The 17,160-nt window shown below is 44.5% G+C and overlaps 1 protein-coding gene across 2 annotated transcripts in view; it reads right to left on the bottom strand.

Moving 5' to 3' along the window:
- SLC22A23 (solute carrier family 22 member 23) overlaps nucleotides 1-15,901 on the bottom strand; it is a 174,862-nt gene extending 158,961 nt beyond the window's left edge. For both annotated transcript variants that reach the window (XM_065399714.1, XM_065399716.1), the window contains exon 1: nucleotides 15,368-15,901. In XM_065399714.1, coding sequence (XP_065255786.1) covers nucleotides 15,368-15,901 — 534 coding nt within the window. The remainder of the gene's footprint in view (nucleotides 1-15,367) is intronic.
- Between the last annotated feature and the right edge of the window lie 1,259 nt (nucleotides 15,902-17,160).

Genomic DNA, 17,160 nt, shown 5'->3' with positions numbered 1-17,160 from the left:
AATTTTCCTTTTTAATGTGAAAGGGTGTCTTTAAAACAGAGATGGTCAGGTTTAAATTGACCTAAAAATTGGTGTGCGTGTGTACAGTGAAGTTTTTATAAAACCAATGACCAACCCACGTTTCTTTGGCTTTCATTTGTTTTTTAATCCTTGGTAATATTTGCAACTCAGATATTGCAGCGTTGTATAAATGCACAAGAACCTTGGTCTGGAGAAGGACTGAGAGGAGATACAGCAATTCTTAAATGCTGTAGAGCCAGAGAGAGGAGGCATTTCATCAGAAATAAGACTCTGAAGAAATGTCTGGAGTTGAGAGAGCTTTTGGGAGGACCAGAGTACACGCTGAAAAGTGTGCACAAATGCAGGGTCATTCAGATAAGTCACATCATATACTGCAATACTAATTCCATTTAATTAGGTCATGTTTGCCAGTATATATTATTCTTGGTTATTTTAACTAGCATTCTTTATTTTTTGACTTTATTGCTAGTGGATATAAACAATCATTTCAGAAATTGGCATCATTTTCAGTCTTAATATAAATAAGTCCATTTCTTCTAATTCAGCAAGGTAACTGGCCCCTTTGGCACTCCCTCTGTTTAAAAAAGAAAACAAAAAACCCCTACCAAAACACTACCCTACACACACAATTCTCCCCTTGGGGAGAGGATGAGAGAGAGAGAGAACAATCTCACATGAGAGATGTTAGTGACAACACTTAATGCACTACTGGAAGGTGCTCAGACACTGCAGTGATGAGGGTGGCACACAAACCTATATAGAACAGTAAAAATATGTTATTTTATTAGAGTTCATAATATCACATTGGGAAAGGTTTCCTTCCCCTCCCGCCCCCATGAAGAAAGCCAGCACAAGAGCAGACATGGGACTTAAGTGGAGCAAATGCTTTGCACTAGTCCTCTGCACAGGGTGAATTTCACCCCACATTCAATACTATGCTTACAACTATGGGCATAATCTGCTATGGTTCAATCCCAATTTTATTTTTGTTCAGATTTCCTTTCCCCCCCCCCTTTAGTTGACATTAACAGAAAAAAAGGTAATTTGAATGTGAGGATACAGGAGCCTACTTAGACAAAATTCATTAGAAATGGGTGTCAAAGATATTCGAAGTATATATGATGTAGGCTGTTATCCCTTTTAAGTCAATGGGACCACTCATGCATAAAGCTAAGTGTATACCTTAGTGTTCGGCAGGGCCACCGAGAGCAGGTCCGGGCCCCGGTGAAAAAAAATTTCGGGCCCCCCAGCAAGGGCGGACCGGCTAAACAGGGCCGATGGGGGGTGGGGAGGAGAAGCCGGGCCCCGGGCCCCCTTCCGGACCACTGGGCCCCGGTAATTCGTACCAGCTTCCTCCCCCCATGCTTAAGAAACATGATTTTAAAGATAAATAGAAAACAAAGTTGCACTGACAATTTGACCACCCCACAAAATCTCACCTCAACGTTACCCTGTCAAAAGTGACAGAATTGCCTCCAAATTTGTCACCTTAATGAAGATAAGCTAGAAAACCCTGTCTAGCTCTGTGGTAAATATAGCTTATCCTCCCCAATATACCTTTCTTAAAACCAAAGACAGTCAGCTATGAGCCACAAAGTAAGATAAAGCAAAGTCACTAGAGCAACTAGGAAGTATGTTTTTAGATAGCCTGAACTTGAACTGGTAATTAAACCCTGTAAAGGCATGCAAAAAAACTGTCTAATCACAACAATGAACAGTTCACTTATGCAAAATAAATGATTAAGTCTCTAACTTTTTGTAGGAAAAATTCTAATATACACTTGACAATGCAATATATCCATCCAAAAAAATGGAGGTCTCATACAGATTCTTTCATACAATTTATATCTTTGTATTAAGTCTAAATAGGTTGAAGAGAGATTTCAACGTATTTAAATAGAGTATGATATATGGAAGAGAAGAATTAAACAAATACTAGCAATAATCCATCATAAATACTACAAGCTTTATTTATGGTAGGTTAAAGTCATGATTCTCAGGTCTGAAGTATTGTATATTGAGGACGTAGGCCAGCCAACAAATTTTAATTATTTATATAATTGCAAAAAATAATATTAATCTGCATTAGATATACAAGTCTCTTGATTTGCCTGATTTCTAATGGCAGCATTAGACTAAAAGTTTAATTCTATATTTTCCAGACTAACCATTTAAAAGTATTTCGATCCCGAAACAGCCAAAGTCAAAAAATAAATATGGTGGATTAGCTCACCAACAAGTATTTGTAGTTCAGCCAGATAATTATGCACGATTTCAACACCAAACACAAAATAATTCATTATTTATGTTTATACAGAATTGTCCATCAACATCTTTGTAATTCTGAAATTTCTGGATGCACAAAATAACCACCCTCGTGATTTGCCTCATTTGGCCAAATCCCACACTTTAATTTGAGTCATCATTACAAATCACTATTGCTTTTTGCGTGTTTCTTATGTTAGTACCTTGATGACCAATAATAGAACAACTGTGAGGAAAGACACTGAATCATCACATTTAATCTTTAGCAGTAATTCCAGAAAATCTTCAGAGCATGCAATTTTGCTATCCCCTCAAATCTCTAATAAAAGGAGATTTGTGGATTTAGCCTGGTCCTTGACTCTCCACATGCCCTCTAGTTGAAACAAGTTTAAGAGATTATTTAATTCTTTGTGTGAATTGCTCACGATGGCTTGAAAATTCTCAGAGTACGCACAGTGTTTTGTAGTTTTAAAATTCATTTGTCGTAAAAGAAAAAAAATAGTTTTAAGCCTTTTCTCCATGGCAGTAATTGCTATAAAAGCTGTTTTTGCATAAACTTTTCTGGAAAGATCTGGTGGGAATTCAACTATGACTCTGCACACATCTAAAGTCAAAGTATCAAACTGCACAAAGCAGCACCCATACCAATTCTTCTCAATCTGTCAACTGTTTTGGCTAACTGTAAATATAAGGTTTTGTTGACACATCTGCAGCCCCTCCACAGGAATGAATGATCATTCTTACTTTCCTCAAGGTCTCTCAGGGTAATTTTGGAACTCATCCTGTGTACTGCAGGAACTTGTTTTGTCACTCTTCCTACTCAGTGTGCATGTGAGGCTGTTGAACTAGTGAGAGAGAGAGTGTGTGGCATATTTAATATGTAGGTAACATAAGAACAGCCATACTGGCAGGGCCGGCTTTAGGACCTGCAGGGCCCGATTCCGCGGTCTGGGTCTTTGGTGGCACTTCGGTGGCGGGGGGTCCACTCCGCATCTTCCGCAGCACTGAAGGACCCCCCGCCACCAAAATGCTGCCGAAGACCCCGGAGCGGGCCCCCTCCGCTGCCGAAATGCCGCCGGAGCGGACACCCCCACCCCCACCAAAATGCCGCCGGAGCGGACCACCGCCGGGTGAGCCTAAGGCGTGGGGCCCTCTTACCTGTGGGGCCCGATTCCGGGGAATCGGCCTAAAGCCAGCCCTGCATACTGGTTCAGATCAATGGTCCATCTAGCTCAGTATCCTGTCTTCTGACAGTGGCCAATGCCAGATGCTTTAGAGGGAATGAACAGAACAGGCAATCATCGAGTGATCCATCCCAGGTTGTCCACTCCCAGCTTCTGACAAACAGAGGCTAGGGACTCCCAGAGCATGGTTTTGCATCCATGACCATCCTGGCTAATAGCCATTGATAGACCTATCCTACATGAACGTATCTAGTTCTTTTTTGACCCATGTTATAGTTTTGGCCTTCACAACATCCCCTGGCAACCAGTTCCACAGGCTGTGTGTTATGTGAAATTCCTTTTGTTTTAAACCTGCTGCCTATTAATTTCATGTTCTTGTGCTATGTGAAGGAGTAAGCTGGAACAGAAATTATTTTTCATTTGTATCACTTCTGACCCAGCTCGTGCGGCAGAAACAATGAACCCATGTCTTTAAGAGGCTGAATGAGGGCTAGCTGTCTGAGAATTGACCCTGACTAGACTGAGATAACATTGGTAGTTTGAAGGTTGCAGCCAGAAGTGGCAAATACTATATCTGCATTTCCCGACTAAAGACGTGAACTCATCTTTTGCAAAGTAAGTTCATAATTTAGATATTTTATCAGATCTTGGTCTGCTTCTGAATACTCAGAGAACAGCACTGGCCAAAAAATATATTTGTCCTTTCTGGCCAGAGATGGAAATAGTGATCATTTCTTTTGTATGAGTACACCTTGGGACCATCACCTACTATGTCCTTATCACATTGAGATAACTATAAATGGGGCTATACATTGAAACTATTCAGATACTAAGTGGGTGCAGGATGTTGTATCATACAGAGCACGACACCTGTGCTTCACATCTGTGCCAACTACTGATTAGTTTCTGGGTGGCAAGCAAGGTGTTATATCCTATAAAGGCACTAAGTGATTTGTAACATTGTTACATGAAGGCTCACCTGATGTGAAACTACTGCAATTGAGAGTAGCAGAGAGGACTGTGCCGACTACCCTCAGTTTAATAAGGAAGGACATGCTGGCAGAGGTTTCTTGTGAGATGCCTTCAAGCTTTGGAACTCACTCCCTTCCCCACCACTCTGTGCTCAAACACCCATTCTCTCCCCACCCAGCTTGCCTGAGTCCATATTAGTCAGTCATCTGGGCATGCTGCAAAACCCACCTTGTTTTCCCCAGGTATGAAAAGGCTCAATCCTGCAATGTTTTGAGCATCCCTGTGACAGGGTGAGTGCTCCTGGAACTGTGTGACCCTAAGCACCCCCATGTTCACACCTTAAACATTACTGCAATTATGTTTGTACAAAATGCGCCTCGTGAGGCATCATTTGAAAACTAGTACCGCACTGGTCATTAATATCATTGTAAAATGCATGTATCAGAGAGGTAGCCGTGTTAGTCTGAATCTGTAAAAAGCAACAGAGGGTCCTGTGGCACCTTTAAGACTAACAGAAGACTATTTAAGACTATTCTGTTAGTCTTAAAGGTGCCACAGGACCCTCTGTTGCTTTGTAAAATGCATGTTCAACTTATTTGTGAAGTTGTAAATTCCCTTTGTAAAATGTTACTAGAACATGTTTAAGACAACAGCCTAACCTAGGTAAAGGTAATAAACAGGTCTGTTCTAGACAAAGGAATGTGTGTTTACCTCAATTTACATATTAGCTATAAACAAAGCTATCAAGCAAAACAGCAAGGGCTTGAGGGAGAGAGAGAGAGAAAAAATGAGAATTAAAATGGCTCCTGCACCCAAGCAAGACACAGGAGACCGAATCCCAGGAGACCTTCCTAACTTTGAGAACAAAGACAATTATTTAGGAATATAAAGGACCTAAGGCAATAAGGGAAACCATCACCTCGTACTTCTGTGGGAGGTCCGACTGAGAAACAGTCAGCCATGCTGGACAAAGAATAATGGTTGATAGAAACCATCTTAAGCAAAGCCTGTACCTTGCTAGATAAAGTTTTAGACTGTTAGACCCATGTTTTCACTTTTATCTGCTTGTAACCATCTCTACCTTTATTTCTTTTACTTGGCATCACTTAAACTATGTCCCGTTTAATAAACCTGTTTTATTTTAATCTACACTATTCTAGTATTGTGTTTGAAGTGAAGTAATTGTTAACGCCAGTTAATGTGGCAAGCTGCTGGGTACTGACTCTTTAAAAAAAACACACAGTAATAGAGGCTCAAACTAAATATATACCCCAAATTAAAAAAAAAAAAAAGAACCCCTTTATTTTGAAGAGCAACTAGCAAAAGACAAAAACCAACAGCAAATTTTTCTTTAAGTATATCGGAAACAGGAAGTCCACCAAACAATCAGTGGCCCAACTAGATGATCCAGGTATTAAAGGAGCACTCAAGGACGATAAGGCCATTGCGAAGAAGCTAATTGTATTCTTTAAATCGATCTTCACTGCAGAGGATGTGAGGGAGATTCCCACACCTGAGCCATTCCTTTTAGGTGACAAATCTGAGGAACAGAGGTGTCACCAGCACCAGATGGTATTCACCCAAGAGTTCTGAAGCAACTCAAACATGAAATCGCAGAACTACTAACTGTGGTATGTAACCTATCACTTAAATCACCCTCGATACCAGATGACTGGAGGGTAGCTAATGTAATGCCAATTTTTTAAAAAAGGCTCCAGAGGAGATCCTGGCAATTACAGGCCAGCAAGCCTAACCTCACTACCAGGAAAATTGGTTGAAACTATAGCAAAGAACAGAATTATCAGACACACAGATGAACACAATACGTTGGGGAAGAGTCAACACAACTTCTGTAAGGGGAAATCATGCCTCACCAATCTATTACGATTTTTTGAGGGAAGTCAACAAATACATGGACATGGGTGATCCATTGGATATAGTGTACTTGGACTTTCAGAAAACCTTTGACAAGGTCCCTCACCAAGGGCTCTTAAGCAAAGTAAGCAGTCACAGGATGAGAGGCAGTCCTCTCAGGGATCAGTAACTGGTTAAACAATAGGAAACAAAGTTTAGGAATAAATGGTCAGTTTTCACAGTGGAGAGAGATAAAGAGTGGGGTCCCCAAGGATCTGTTCTGGGACCATCTCAGTTCAACATATTCATAAATGATATGGAAAAGGGGATAGACAGTGAGGTGGGAAAGTTTGCAGATAAAACAAAATTACTCAAAATAGTTAAATCCAATGCTGATTGAAGAGTTACAAAAGGGGTCTCACAAAACTGGGTGACTGGGCAACAAAATGGCAGATGAAAGTCAATGTTGATAAGTGCAAAGTAATGCACATTGGAAAACATAATCCCATTCTATGTGCAAAATTATGGGGTCTAAATTAGCTGTTACCATTCAAGAGAGAGATCTTAGAATGATTGTGGCTAGTTCTCTGAAAACATCTGCTCAAAGTGCAGAATGTTGGGTACCCTTAGAAGAGGGATAGAAAATAAAACAGAAAATATCATAATGTCACTATATAAATCCATGGTACACCCACATCTTGAATACTGGTTCCAGTTCTGATCAAAAAACCCACCTCAAAAAAGATATTAGAATTGGAAAAAGTACAGAGAAGGGCAACAAAAACTAAAAAAAAACCCAAACAAAACACAGTGAAACCTTCAAGTTATCTCAATTCTATCTCCAGAGCTATGGGATTAAAGATGGGCTTTGCAGAGCGCCCATAAGGTTAACAGATCCAGGCTTTAAAGAGAAGAGAGCAAATTCCAAACTCCTTTTGGAGCTTCCCAAACTTTGCAGCTGCCTGTTTTTATTGGCACACTGATCTCAGTAGCTATACATCACCTAAATACCTGGACTGATTTGCTGCTGGTCCTCAGAACTCACCACCCAGGATACATTCACAAACATGGCAGCTTCAACTTATTTCATCTGACTGACAAAAAAAAATAAAGTGTCATGGTCTCTAAACTATTTCACTTCACTGTAGTAATGCCACAGCGTTCCTCCTTAATACTATGGTGACCGTAAGCAAATCATGTCAGTGTTCTGTGCCTTAGTTTCCCCATTTGTAAAATGGGGGTAGTGACACTGGCAGACCAGGTGCTAGCTCCTGCCATGGCCTCTAGGCATCACTTGAATATTTACAAAGGCACAGCTGGAAACCAGTTTGGCTCACATTTGCGTTAGGATTGGTACAATAGGTATTTGGTTTATAAAAATATGTTTAGTGTTTGGACTTCATGAAATGTTTGTAAGATGCATTAATCTCACTTATAATATTTGTATCCTGTGTTATAAAGTAATATTTAAGTGTTTGCTCTGTAATTATAAAAGTTTTTGCTCAAACTGTAAATCCCCCCTCCAGTCAGGAGAAAAGCATTACCAAGTGTGACATACTAGTTTGCCACAGGAAGCGTTAGGTCCTGCCCAACAAAAGACGGCCCATAGACACCAGACAAACCGTTGTAGAACATCAGAGGACAAAAGACATGAAGAGATGTGCACAAGGACTCATCCCATCAGCTTGAACTCTGGGGGAAGGGAATAAAAATCCCTGACAGAAAGAAACTGGATCTCTGTGCTGCTTGGGAGGGGCCTACGCAAGGGAACCTCTAGACTGGGTTAGCCCTAGAGGACATATAGATCTTGCATATTACAGCAGCCTCTATCATCTTTTGGAACCTAAGATGGTAACTCATTTGTGTGTGTATGTTTACCTGCTATAACCTTCTAAATAACTAATTTCTTTTCCTTAGTTAATAAATCTTTAGTTAATGTATTATAAGATTGGCTACAAGTATTGTCTTTGGTGTGAGATCTAACCTCCAACTGATACTTTCGGGGAAATTCTGCGCCACTGCACAATGCAGAATTTTTCAGAAATTAATGTTTTTTGAAGACAACTTCCCCCCCGCCCGCCACAGAAATGGGTTGCACTGCTTCTGGCCACCACAAGGGGCTGCTGGACCTGGCAGAGCCCAGCTCGCACATAGAAGACACTGCGGGGCAGGGGGGAGTAGAGAGTTCCCAGCACTGCAGTTCCCCACAAGCTCTGAGGGAAGAAGACAGCAGTGTGCAGGAAACTCCACACAAGCCTGGGATGGAGCAGCAGGCTGTTTCTCCCCCTGGATCCCTGGGCTTAGGGGGATAGGGGGAGAGGGTGCAGGTATCTGGGCAAGGGGATCTGGGGAGAGGGGGGTGCGGATATCTAGGTTGGGGAGGCCTGCAGCTGGCCTCTGGGGGGAGAGGGGTGCAGGTATCTGGGCTGGGGGGCCCCCCCAACAGCTGTGCTCTGGGGGAGGAGGAAGTTCAGATATATTGGCTGGGGGGGGCATGGCTGGGCTCTGCGGGGGGAGGGGTTGTGGGTGTCTGGCTCCCCGGCTGAGCTCGGGGGGGAGGGGGGGGGAAGGGGCAGAGAAAAAAAAAGAACTGGGTTGTCATAGGGGTTTCTTTAACTCTCTACTCCTGGGGGTATTTTTCTCTATGTCTGTATTGTTACAGAAACACCTGCTGACTGGTATTTTGAAATAAATTACCAAAATAATTGGAACTGGCATGATTATGTAGTGTTATTTTGACAAATAAAATGTGAAGAATTTTAAAATATTGTGTGCAGAATTAAATTTTTTTGGCACAGAATTCCCTCAGGAGTAAACTGACTGGAGTAAGTGACCTGTCCTTTGGGACTGGGAGTAATCTGAATATTGTTGTGATTTTTAGTGTACGGGACCATCTATCACAAAGGCAAGCTTGTCTGGGCAAGATGGATAGGAGTGCCCAAGGGGACTGTCTGTGACTCCATGTTGAGGCTGTTGTAGTGCCTGAGGAGTTCACACCTGATACCTGGTTGATGAAATCTAATTATAGAACTCACAACCAATTTGGAATGTGTGCCCTTCTTCTTAACTGTCTGCCCTGAGGTTGGTACTTATGCTCCTGAGCCATTCCAGACAGCTTGACACTGGCATAGCCTTGGCAGGATTCATATGCCACAGGTCAACTGGGTTTATAGATCATAACCCAGCGCTGTTACAAGTTTAAACTTGGCATTGAGAGTTTTTAAAGGCTAAAGAAGAGACACAGTGATTGAACCACCATCACAGGATGGTCTTGATAGAAAAGACTTGAACAGTTATGTAAAGAGAGAGGAATATCCCACAAAAAGTAAATTCCAGTTCAGATGCTAAGAGCTTTTCTCATAACTTTTAACCCGGCATCCAAGGACCCTCCTGCCTCAGACACTGCAGAGGCAGGCACTACAGAGGAAAACACTGCAGTGGAACTGGCCTGATTGCATTACCTGGCAGCCCAGGAAGAACACGAGCACCAGAAACAGATGGTGGAACTGCAGACCAGGGAGACTGAGGCAGCCCATGACGCAGTCAAGAGCAACAAGGAAGAGAGAGCCTACCAAAGTCACAAGGCCAACGAAGAAGTTGAGGAGAAAGCAGACCGAAGAGGCATGGATCAACTGGAAGCTGAAAACAGGGCACGCACGAGGCAGCTGAAAGCTCACAGACCGGCAAAAGCAGCTTCCCCAGCCAGTGAGTACATCCTCCACAACACAAGGGCGTGGGAGAAAGTTTGCCCAATTTATAAAGAAACTGACTTTATAGAAGAGTATCTGTCCACATCTGAGCAACTAAGCGGGATGAACCATATCACAGAGGATAAGCAGATGCCTATTCTCCTAACCAGATTAACTGGGAAAGCCAGACGGCTTGACAGGAGTAATACTACTTACCGTATATACTCGTTCATAAGCCGAATATTTTTGGTTAAAAAGTGACACATCAAAGAGCGGGGGTCAGCTTATAAACAGGTCTACACCAAAATTTGATGATTTTAAACTCTATGGAATCATTGAATTGAATATCTAATACATTGTTGTTTTGTTTACCTAGAGTGTCTGCAGCCATGGAGCCCCTCGGCTCCCTGTGGCCACGGTTCACCTTTCCCAGCCAATAGGAGCTGCTTCCCGCAGCTCTCATTGGCTGGGAACAGCAAACCGCAGACAGTGGGAGCTGAGGGGCTCCATGCCTGTGAACGCTCCAGCTAAACAAAACGTCCAGGCCCGCTAGCGGCTTACCCTAATGGGCCAGGAGCCAAAGTTTGCCAACCCCTGAAATATAGAGTCAGCTTATGAAACGGTCATACATTTTTTGCTATTTTTACCTATCCATCTTGGGGGGTTGGCTTATAAACAAACGGGCTAATGAACGAGTATATACGGTACTTCCTTTGGAAAGTGCTTTGAGACCTAGAGATGAAAAGTACCATATACAGGGGTGGATATTATAATTACTGATACTTTTTTTGTCTCAAGAATTTATTCAGCCCAGGACATTTATGAACAGGAAGTACACGCATCTAAATTTGCATCCGATATCTACGCAAGACAAGTGAATGGTGTGAGAAACAAACAAGTCCAAGTTCTCAAAGTAACATTTAACAATTGTAATAATATATAAATACATCTAGAGAAGAAGATTAATTAAAGTACCATGTCAAGGTCCATGATTTATGCACTGAATCAGGACATTAACCCAGATCTGTGATTTAATATGGCCATTGAGATTCTTGTGATTGAATTATGTAGTTAGCTTCTTCTTTGTAATTATTTCAACAATATTAAATAATAAACGGTGTGGTCCTTTTTACTCTTTCCAGCTCCTCATGACTGACAGCACTTTCAAAAGCAGCTCCCCGTGCAACTCAGTCAAGAGTTCAGTGCTTCGTTCATGCCTGGAACAGCTTTGCCTTTCTTGAAAAATATCAAAAAGGCAAGGAATGATGCATGGCCCCAGGAAACCAGCATTCTGCTGCAGACTAATCAATCAGCTAACTCAACACTACAACCAACAAAGACCTAAGAAGAGGCAGAAATGGATACCCTGAAAAGCTGTGCTGAAAGTGACAAGACCTCAACCCTGCAAGTCCCAGGCATAACATAGGGCAAGAGGCTGCAATCCATTGAAGGAGGAAAGAGGGTGGGAAGCTAGTTAAAGTGACCCATTTAATTAAATGGACAACTGCCTGCCAGAGCCGAACAAAGGAAGGTGGCATTCCAAACACACACACACACACACAACAAGTAGAGAGCAACAAAACAAAAAGTAACGAAGTTCAAAATACACTTTGCACCAAAAACATGAATAATTTTTGGCTGAGATATTGTAGGTGAACGTGACAGAGCTCACTTTTCTTCCTCTGTTACTTGGGAGCAACGCAGATTAAAAATAGGGGATATACTGGCTGAGTTAAAGTGCCTTTTTTATTTACACTTTTTTGGCTCTCTGTGTGCTGTTTCAATATAACCCCTGGCTACCACACAGCTGAGTGTATATTAGTCCAAGATACATTACATAAAACTCTATTTAGATAGATTGGAACATTATGCGATAAGAGCAAGTTTATTTGGGGGGGGGGGGAAGGGGGAAGAAGAGGGAGACCTGAGCATCCATCTTTCTGAACAAGTCAGTGCAGCTCCATTTTACAAAGGAAGCTGGAATACCTATATGGGAATTAGCAGTTATGGCCCAATCTTGCTCCCAGTTAAGTCAATGACAAAACTCCCATGGATTCACCTAAGAAAGATTGAGCCAGGGTGAAATGATGCTTTGTTGTGTGTGCGTCTTCCCCATTCCTTTGTAATAAACCAAAACTGAAAAGGCATCCTGACCCTTAGAAAATGCCATAATTGTAATTATATAGTATTACAGCTTAGTGGGAAAGATCTGCCAAGTTTTAAGAAGCAAACACACCAAAAATAAAAACTATACTTAAAAAAACCCTCTGAAGTCTGTTAAAGTTGTTTTTTATTAAACAAGACAGCAGGGACTGCAGCTGTTTATTTATCCATTAAAATCTATTTGCCCTATGTGCTAAATTGTTCCAAGGAATGCATTTTTTTAACACGGCTATAGCCTACAGGATAAAAGAGTAATGCTCTCTGCTCTTTTTATTGTCAACTTCACAATAAGTTTCAAAAGATTCTCAGCATTTTAATAAGGTTTTATACACACAGACACAGTATTTTAGGATTGCTATCTCCCTGCTTTAGGCATAAGAGCTTGCCCTAGAACAGTGGCTCTCAACCTTTCCTGACTACTGAACCCCTTTCAGGAGTCTGATTTGTCTTGCGTACCCCCAAGTTTCACCTCACTTGCTTGCTTACAAAATCAGACATAAAAATACAAGTGTCCTAGCACACAGTTACTGAAAAATTGCTTACATTCTCATTTTTAAACACATAATTTATAAAATAAATCAATTGGAATATAAATATCGTACTTACATTTCAGTGCATAATATATAGAGCTGTATAAACAAGTCATTGTCTGTATGAAATTTTAGTCTGTACTGACTTCGCTAGTGCTTTTTATGTAGCCTGTTGTAAAACCAGGCAAATATCTAGATGAGTTGATGTACCCCCTGGAAGACCTCTGCATACCCCAAGGGTATGTGTACCCCTGGCTGAGAACCACTGCCCTAGACCAGTGGTTTTCAAACTTTTTTCATTTGTGGACCCCTAAAAAATTTTTAAATGGAGGTGTGAACCCCTTTAGAAATCTTAGACACAATCTACAGACCCCTGGGGGTCCACAGACCACAGGTTGAAAACCACTGCCCTAGAACATATGCATAGCTCAGTCTCCAGTCATAACAGAAGATAATCTGTTCCCATCAAACACAATTTCAGATTTGCTGTTTTAGATCACATAACACTAAATTCAGTGTGTGCGTTCATCTTTGCAGAAGGGATATGACAGATTTTTGACCCATTATGCTTGTGAATTTTTCTCGGGTTTATTTGCTTGCTCTATATCTGGTTGATTTTTTCACACCATGTACACTTTAAGGGACATGCTGAAAAACTGAAATGATTTCCAACAACCGATATGAGCCTGTGCTGGCTGCAAGAAAGAGCAACCAGACTGGTCATTTGATTACTGCATATCTAACTGAGGAAAGCAATGCAGCAGAGTTAATCCAAACGAAGTTCCCATGTGAGAACTAATTTTTGCTGAGCTTTGGGGGTTTGAGATTAAGGGAACTATCATGATGTAACATTTTCATTTTATATCTCATGAGCTACAGCTGTTTACTAATATCAATGAGAATTGTACACAGATGGTACAAAAAAGACTTTTGCACCACTTCTACCGTAAATAACAAACGTATATTAAAATTCATCACGTGTAAAGGCAAAGTGATCCTATACATATGCTAATTAGCATATATGGAAATACTATCCGTTCATTGTAGCTTTAACTATAAACCATATTTATAATGTACAGGATTACTTTATGCAATAAAGCATTTTATATGTATCCATTTTTCCTTTTGACTAGAATGATTTCTATACCTAAAATGCATGTCTCCCTTTATTCCTTTACTAAAAACAAAAAAGAAATATTTATATTTCACAGTGCATACCAGTCGTGCTACGTTCCTCACTAACTGCCACCCTCAAAGCTTTTGCAGAAAAGAAGCTTGTTGTGTAATCTAAAACTGATCTACTTAATATGCTGCATTGGTACAGGGGAAGCCTATATAATGACTTGAGGTTCTCTGTTTAAAAGTGTTTTCTTTTTGCTGTTTGGTGACAACCATGATACACCTGTAGAAAGGTTTTATTTTAAAATAGTCTTTTCATTAGCCCAATGGATTTGTAGCTCTTGAGAGATTAGTGCTAGCACTGAAAACTGTGAAGATTAGATGATTATATCAGTAAATAAACCACTGACTGTAGACCCCATGTCCTATTTCTTGTCCCTCGCGACTTTGTAACTTAATAACAAAAATGCATTCAAACATAAACCTGAAACAGAAGTCTAGAATATTGGACTAGGTAGGAAAGAGGAGGAAAGGGAAAAGGGTTCAGATTTTAAATACATTAATTCAAAGAGTACATCAGGATACAAAGCATGGGATTTATTCAAGGCTAGCTTGCTAATGGGTTATTGATTGCTTTTGCTTCTGGATGTGTGGGTTCAAATGCTTCATGACAAGCCCAGTGGTGCCAACCTATTCTTCAGTGAACTGTGTATATGCATGTTCAAAACAGCCACAGAAATGGGCAATACTGGCAATTGTGTTTAGGAGAGGCCCAGAATTACATTAACAAGAGCTGTTCCGAGTTAAGGATTCAGGTTCAATGACACAGCTGGGTGTAACTTCTGACCAACACCTGCCGGTAATATATCTCCTTCATGCCAGTCCCATTAGAAAAACAAACCTATAAAGAATCTGGCATTCAGGAAGTAGATAAGGGTTCAGAAGCATGTGACCCAGACACCGGCTAGTTGCCTCCTAGCCTGCTTTCCCTCCTGGATGTCTGAGCACAAGTTTAAGAGGGGCATCCCTTCTCCACGGGGGGGGGACGACGACGACTCCACAGTCAATCCCACCTTGCTTATTTTGTCCTCCAGCTTCTGCAGCCCCTCAGATCAACCTATGGAGTTGTGAGGCTGGCTTGTGTTAATGAGCTTGGAGGTATAGGTGCTGGAACTAGAGATGCTCAGGCACCCCCTGGCTTTAAGTGGTTTCCATCATATAAAGCGTTTACATTTTGGTTCAATGGCTCTAGGCACCTCCACTATACAAATTGTTCCAGCGCCCCTGCTTGGAGGAACAAATAAGCAGTGCTTAATTTGTAATGAAAGAGGTGCCCAGGCTCAAGCAATTTTTTTTTACTTTCATAACTGAGGCAACAAGCCCAGAGGTACCAGGGCTATGAACGGCCAAGCCTAGAGGTGCCAGGGCTCAGCCCTGGCACAAGTTAAGGACTGCAAATAAGCCAAATGCCCTGGAGCAGAGCGGCCAGGGGTGCAGTGCGGGAGCGGCGCTGCGGGAGGGGGATGCCCGAGGCTGGGGATGCCCAAGGGGGAGACCCCCTGCTCCTTACCTTGCTCACGACGTTCTGGACGAGACCGGCTCTGATCAGGTAGTGCCACTCGTGGCAGTGGCATTGGCTGGCGTTGTCTCCCGGCGGCGGGGTGGGCAGCGCCGGGGCCCCCAGCATCCCGGCGCTGCTGCTCTGGCTGTGGTTAGCCAGGCCCCGGGTCAAGTTGTCCGTCCCGTTGCCCTGCCCGTCCGGCTCCCGGCACCAGAAGTCAGGCTGGTCCAGCAAGAAGGAGTCCGAGAACTGGCTGAAGCCGATGAAAAGGGCCGGGATCCAAGTCAGCAGCACCAGGGTCCTCTGGTACCCGCCGCCCAGCCCGCCGAGGAAAGGCAGCACCGAGCCATCGTAGTCCAGCAGCAGGGGGCTGCAGGAGGCGGCGGCAGGCGGCGGCAGGGTCTGGATCTCCGCGGTCGCGGGGGGAGCCACCGCCAGCGTCGCTGCTGCCGCCGAGCCCGCCTCCCCGGCCGGCAGGGACCCGTTCTCCTCGGGCAGCTGCCGGCCTCCGCCAGCCGCTTCGCGTCGCCGGTCTATCGCCATCCGGGAGCCTCACATAGAGAGCCGAGGGGGTGGGATGGGGCCGGGCGCTTCAAAGCTAGCGCGGAGCTGCCGACTGCGCCGCGGGCTCCGCACGCCCGGGGAGGGCGACCCCAGCCGCCCACGCAGCCCGGGACCCCCCTGTCCTGCGCTTCAAGCCGCGCTCGGCCGAGACCCCCCCCGCCGCCAGCCGCCGCAACCGAGCCTGCCCCAGCCCCGCACAGCCGGTGCCGAGCCGCCTCGGGGAAGCCTCTGCAAAGCCGCCTCCGCTCCGCACGGCCACGCTGCGGCTTCCCTGCCCCAGCACCCGCTACGGGTCCCGCGGGCAAGCCGGGGGCAGCGGCCCCGCAGGGCAGAGCTCACGGCACCGCTTGGCTGGCTCCTTCCAGCCCCTGGCCCCGCACATCTGGCTCCGCGCCACGGAGGGCGAGTCCCCCCACCCCGGGGCCCGCCGGGCTGCGGGAGAAGCCCCGAGAGCCGCTGCGCCCGGGAGAAGCTCGCTCCAGTGCGTGGCGGCGCCTCTTCCTCTCTCCCGAGGCTGCAGCTCGCCTCGGCTCCTGCTGCTGCACGTACCGGGGAAAAGGGGCGGGGAGCGTTCCCCACTCCCTTCCGCGTGCGCCTCTCTCGGCAGCCTCAACCTGCAACGCCAGCCCCCTGCCCTCCCCCGGAGGTAAAGGTAACAGCGGCAGCACCTGCGCTTGGCGCCCGGGACCGAAGTGGCAGCCTGGCTCCCCCTGCCGGGAGCAGCCGGACCCAGCCCTTCCCCCACCCCGGGCACGTCCACCGGCAGCCGAGCTCAAGCCATGATCAGCAGAGGAGGTAGACAATCCAGCGCGCTCACTGGACACCCTGCCAGATCCGCTGAGCTCCTGCGCCTCCTGCTGCTGCTCCGGCTAGGAAAGTGGAGGAGGATTTAGGAGCGTGCGCTGAATTGCAGCAGGGTTTGGCTCAGACAGGCGGCGGTGGAAGTGGTGTCAGCCAGCAGCAGCAGGGGGGCTCTGTGTGGGGGGGGGGGGGGGTGAGGGTCAGCGAACGTAGCAGCTTTGACACAAGATCGACTCACACACACACACACCCCTCTAATCGCTTTGGTTCCTCTCCTCCTCACTCTAGTTACCCCCAGTTTGAAGGAATCGGAGTGGGTCTTCGTGCTAGGCTTCCTTCTTCTGGAGTCTCTTCAGTTAAGCACGTCCCGCTAGGGTATCTGTTTTGGCTAGTATTGAGATATCAGTCTGGTCTCTTAAAGCTGTTTAAGTGTACAC

This window comes from Emys orbicularis, chromosome 2 (genome assembly GCF_028017835.1).
Source record: "Emys orbicularis isolate rEmyOrb1 chromosome 2, rEmyOrb1.hap1, whole genome shotgun sequence".
NCBI lineage: Eukaryota > Metazoa > Chordata > Testudines > Emydidae > Emys > Emys orbicularis.
This window is presented reverse-complemented; position numbering and strand designations above follow the sequence as displayed.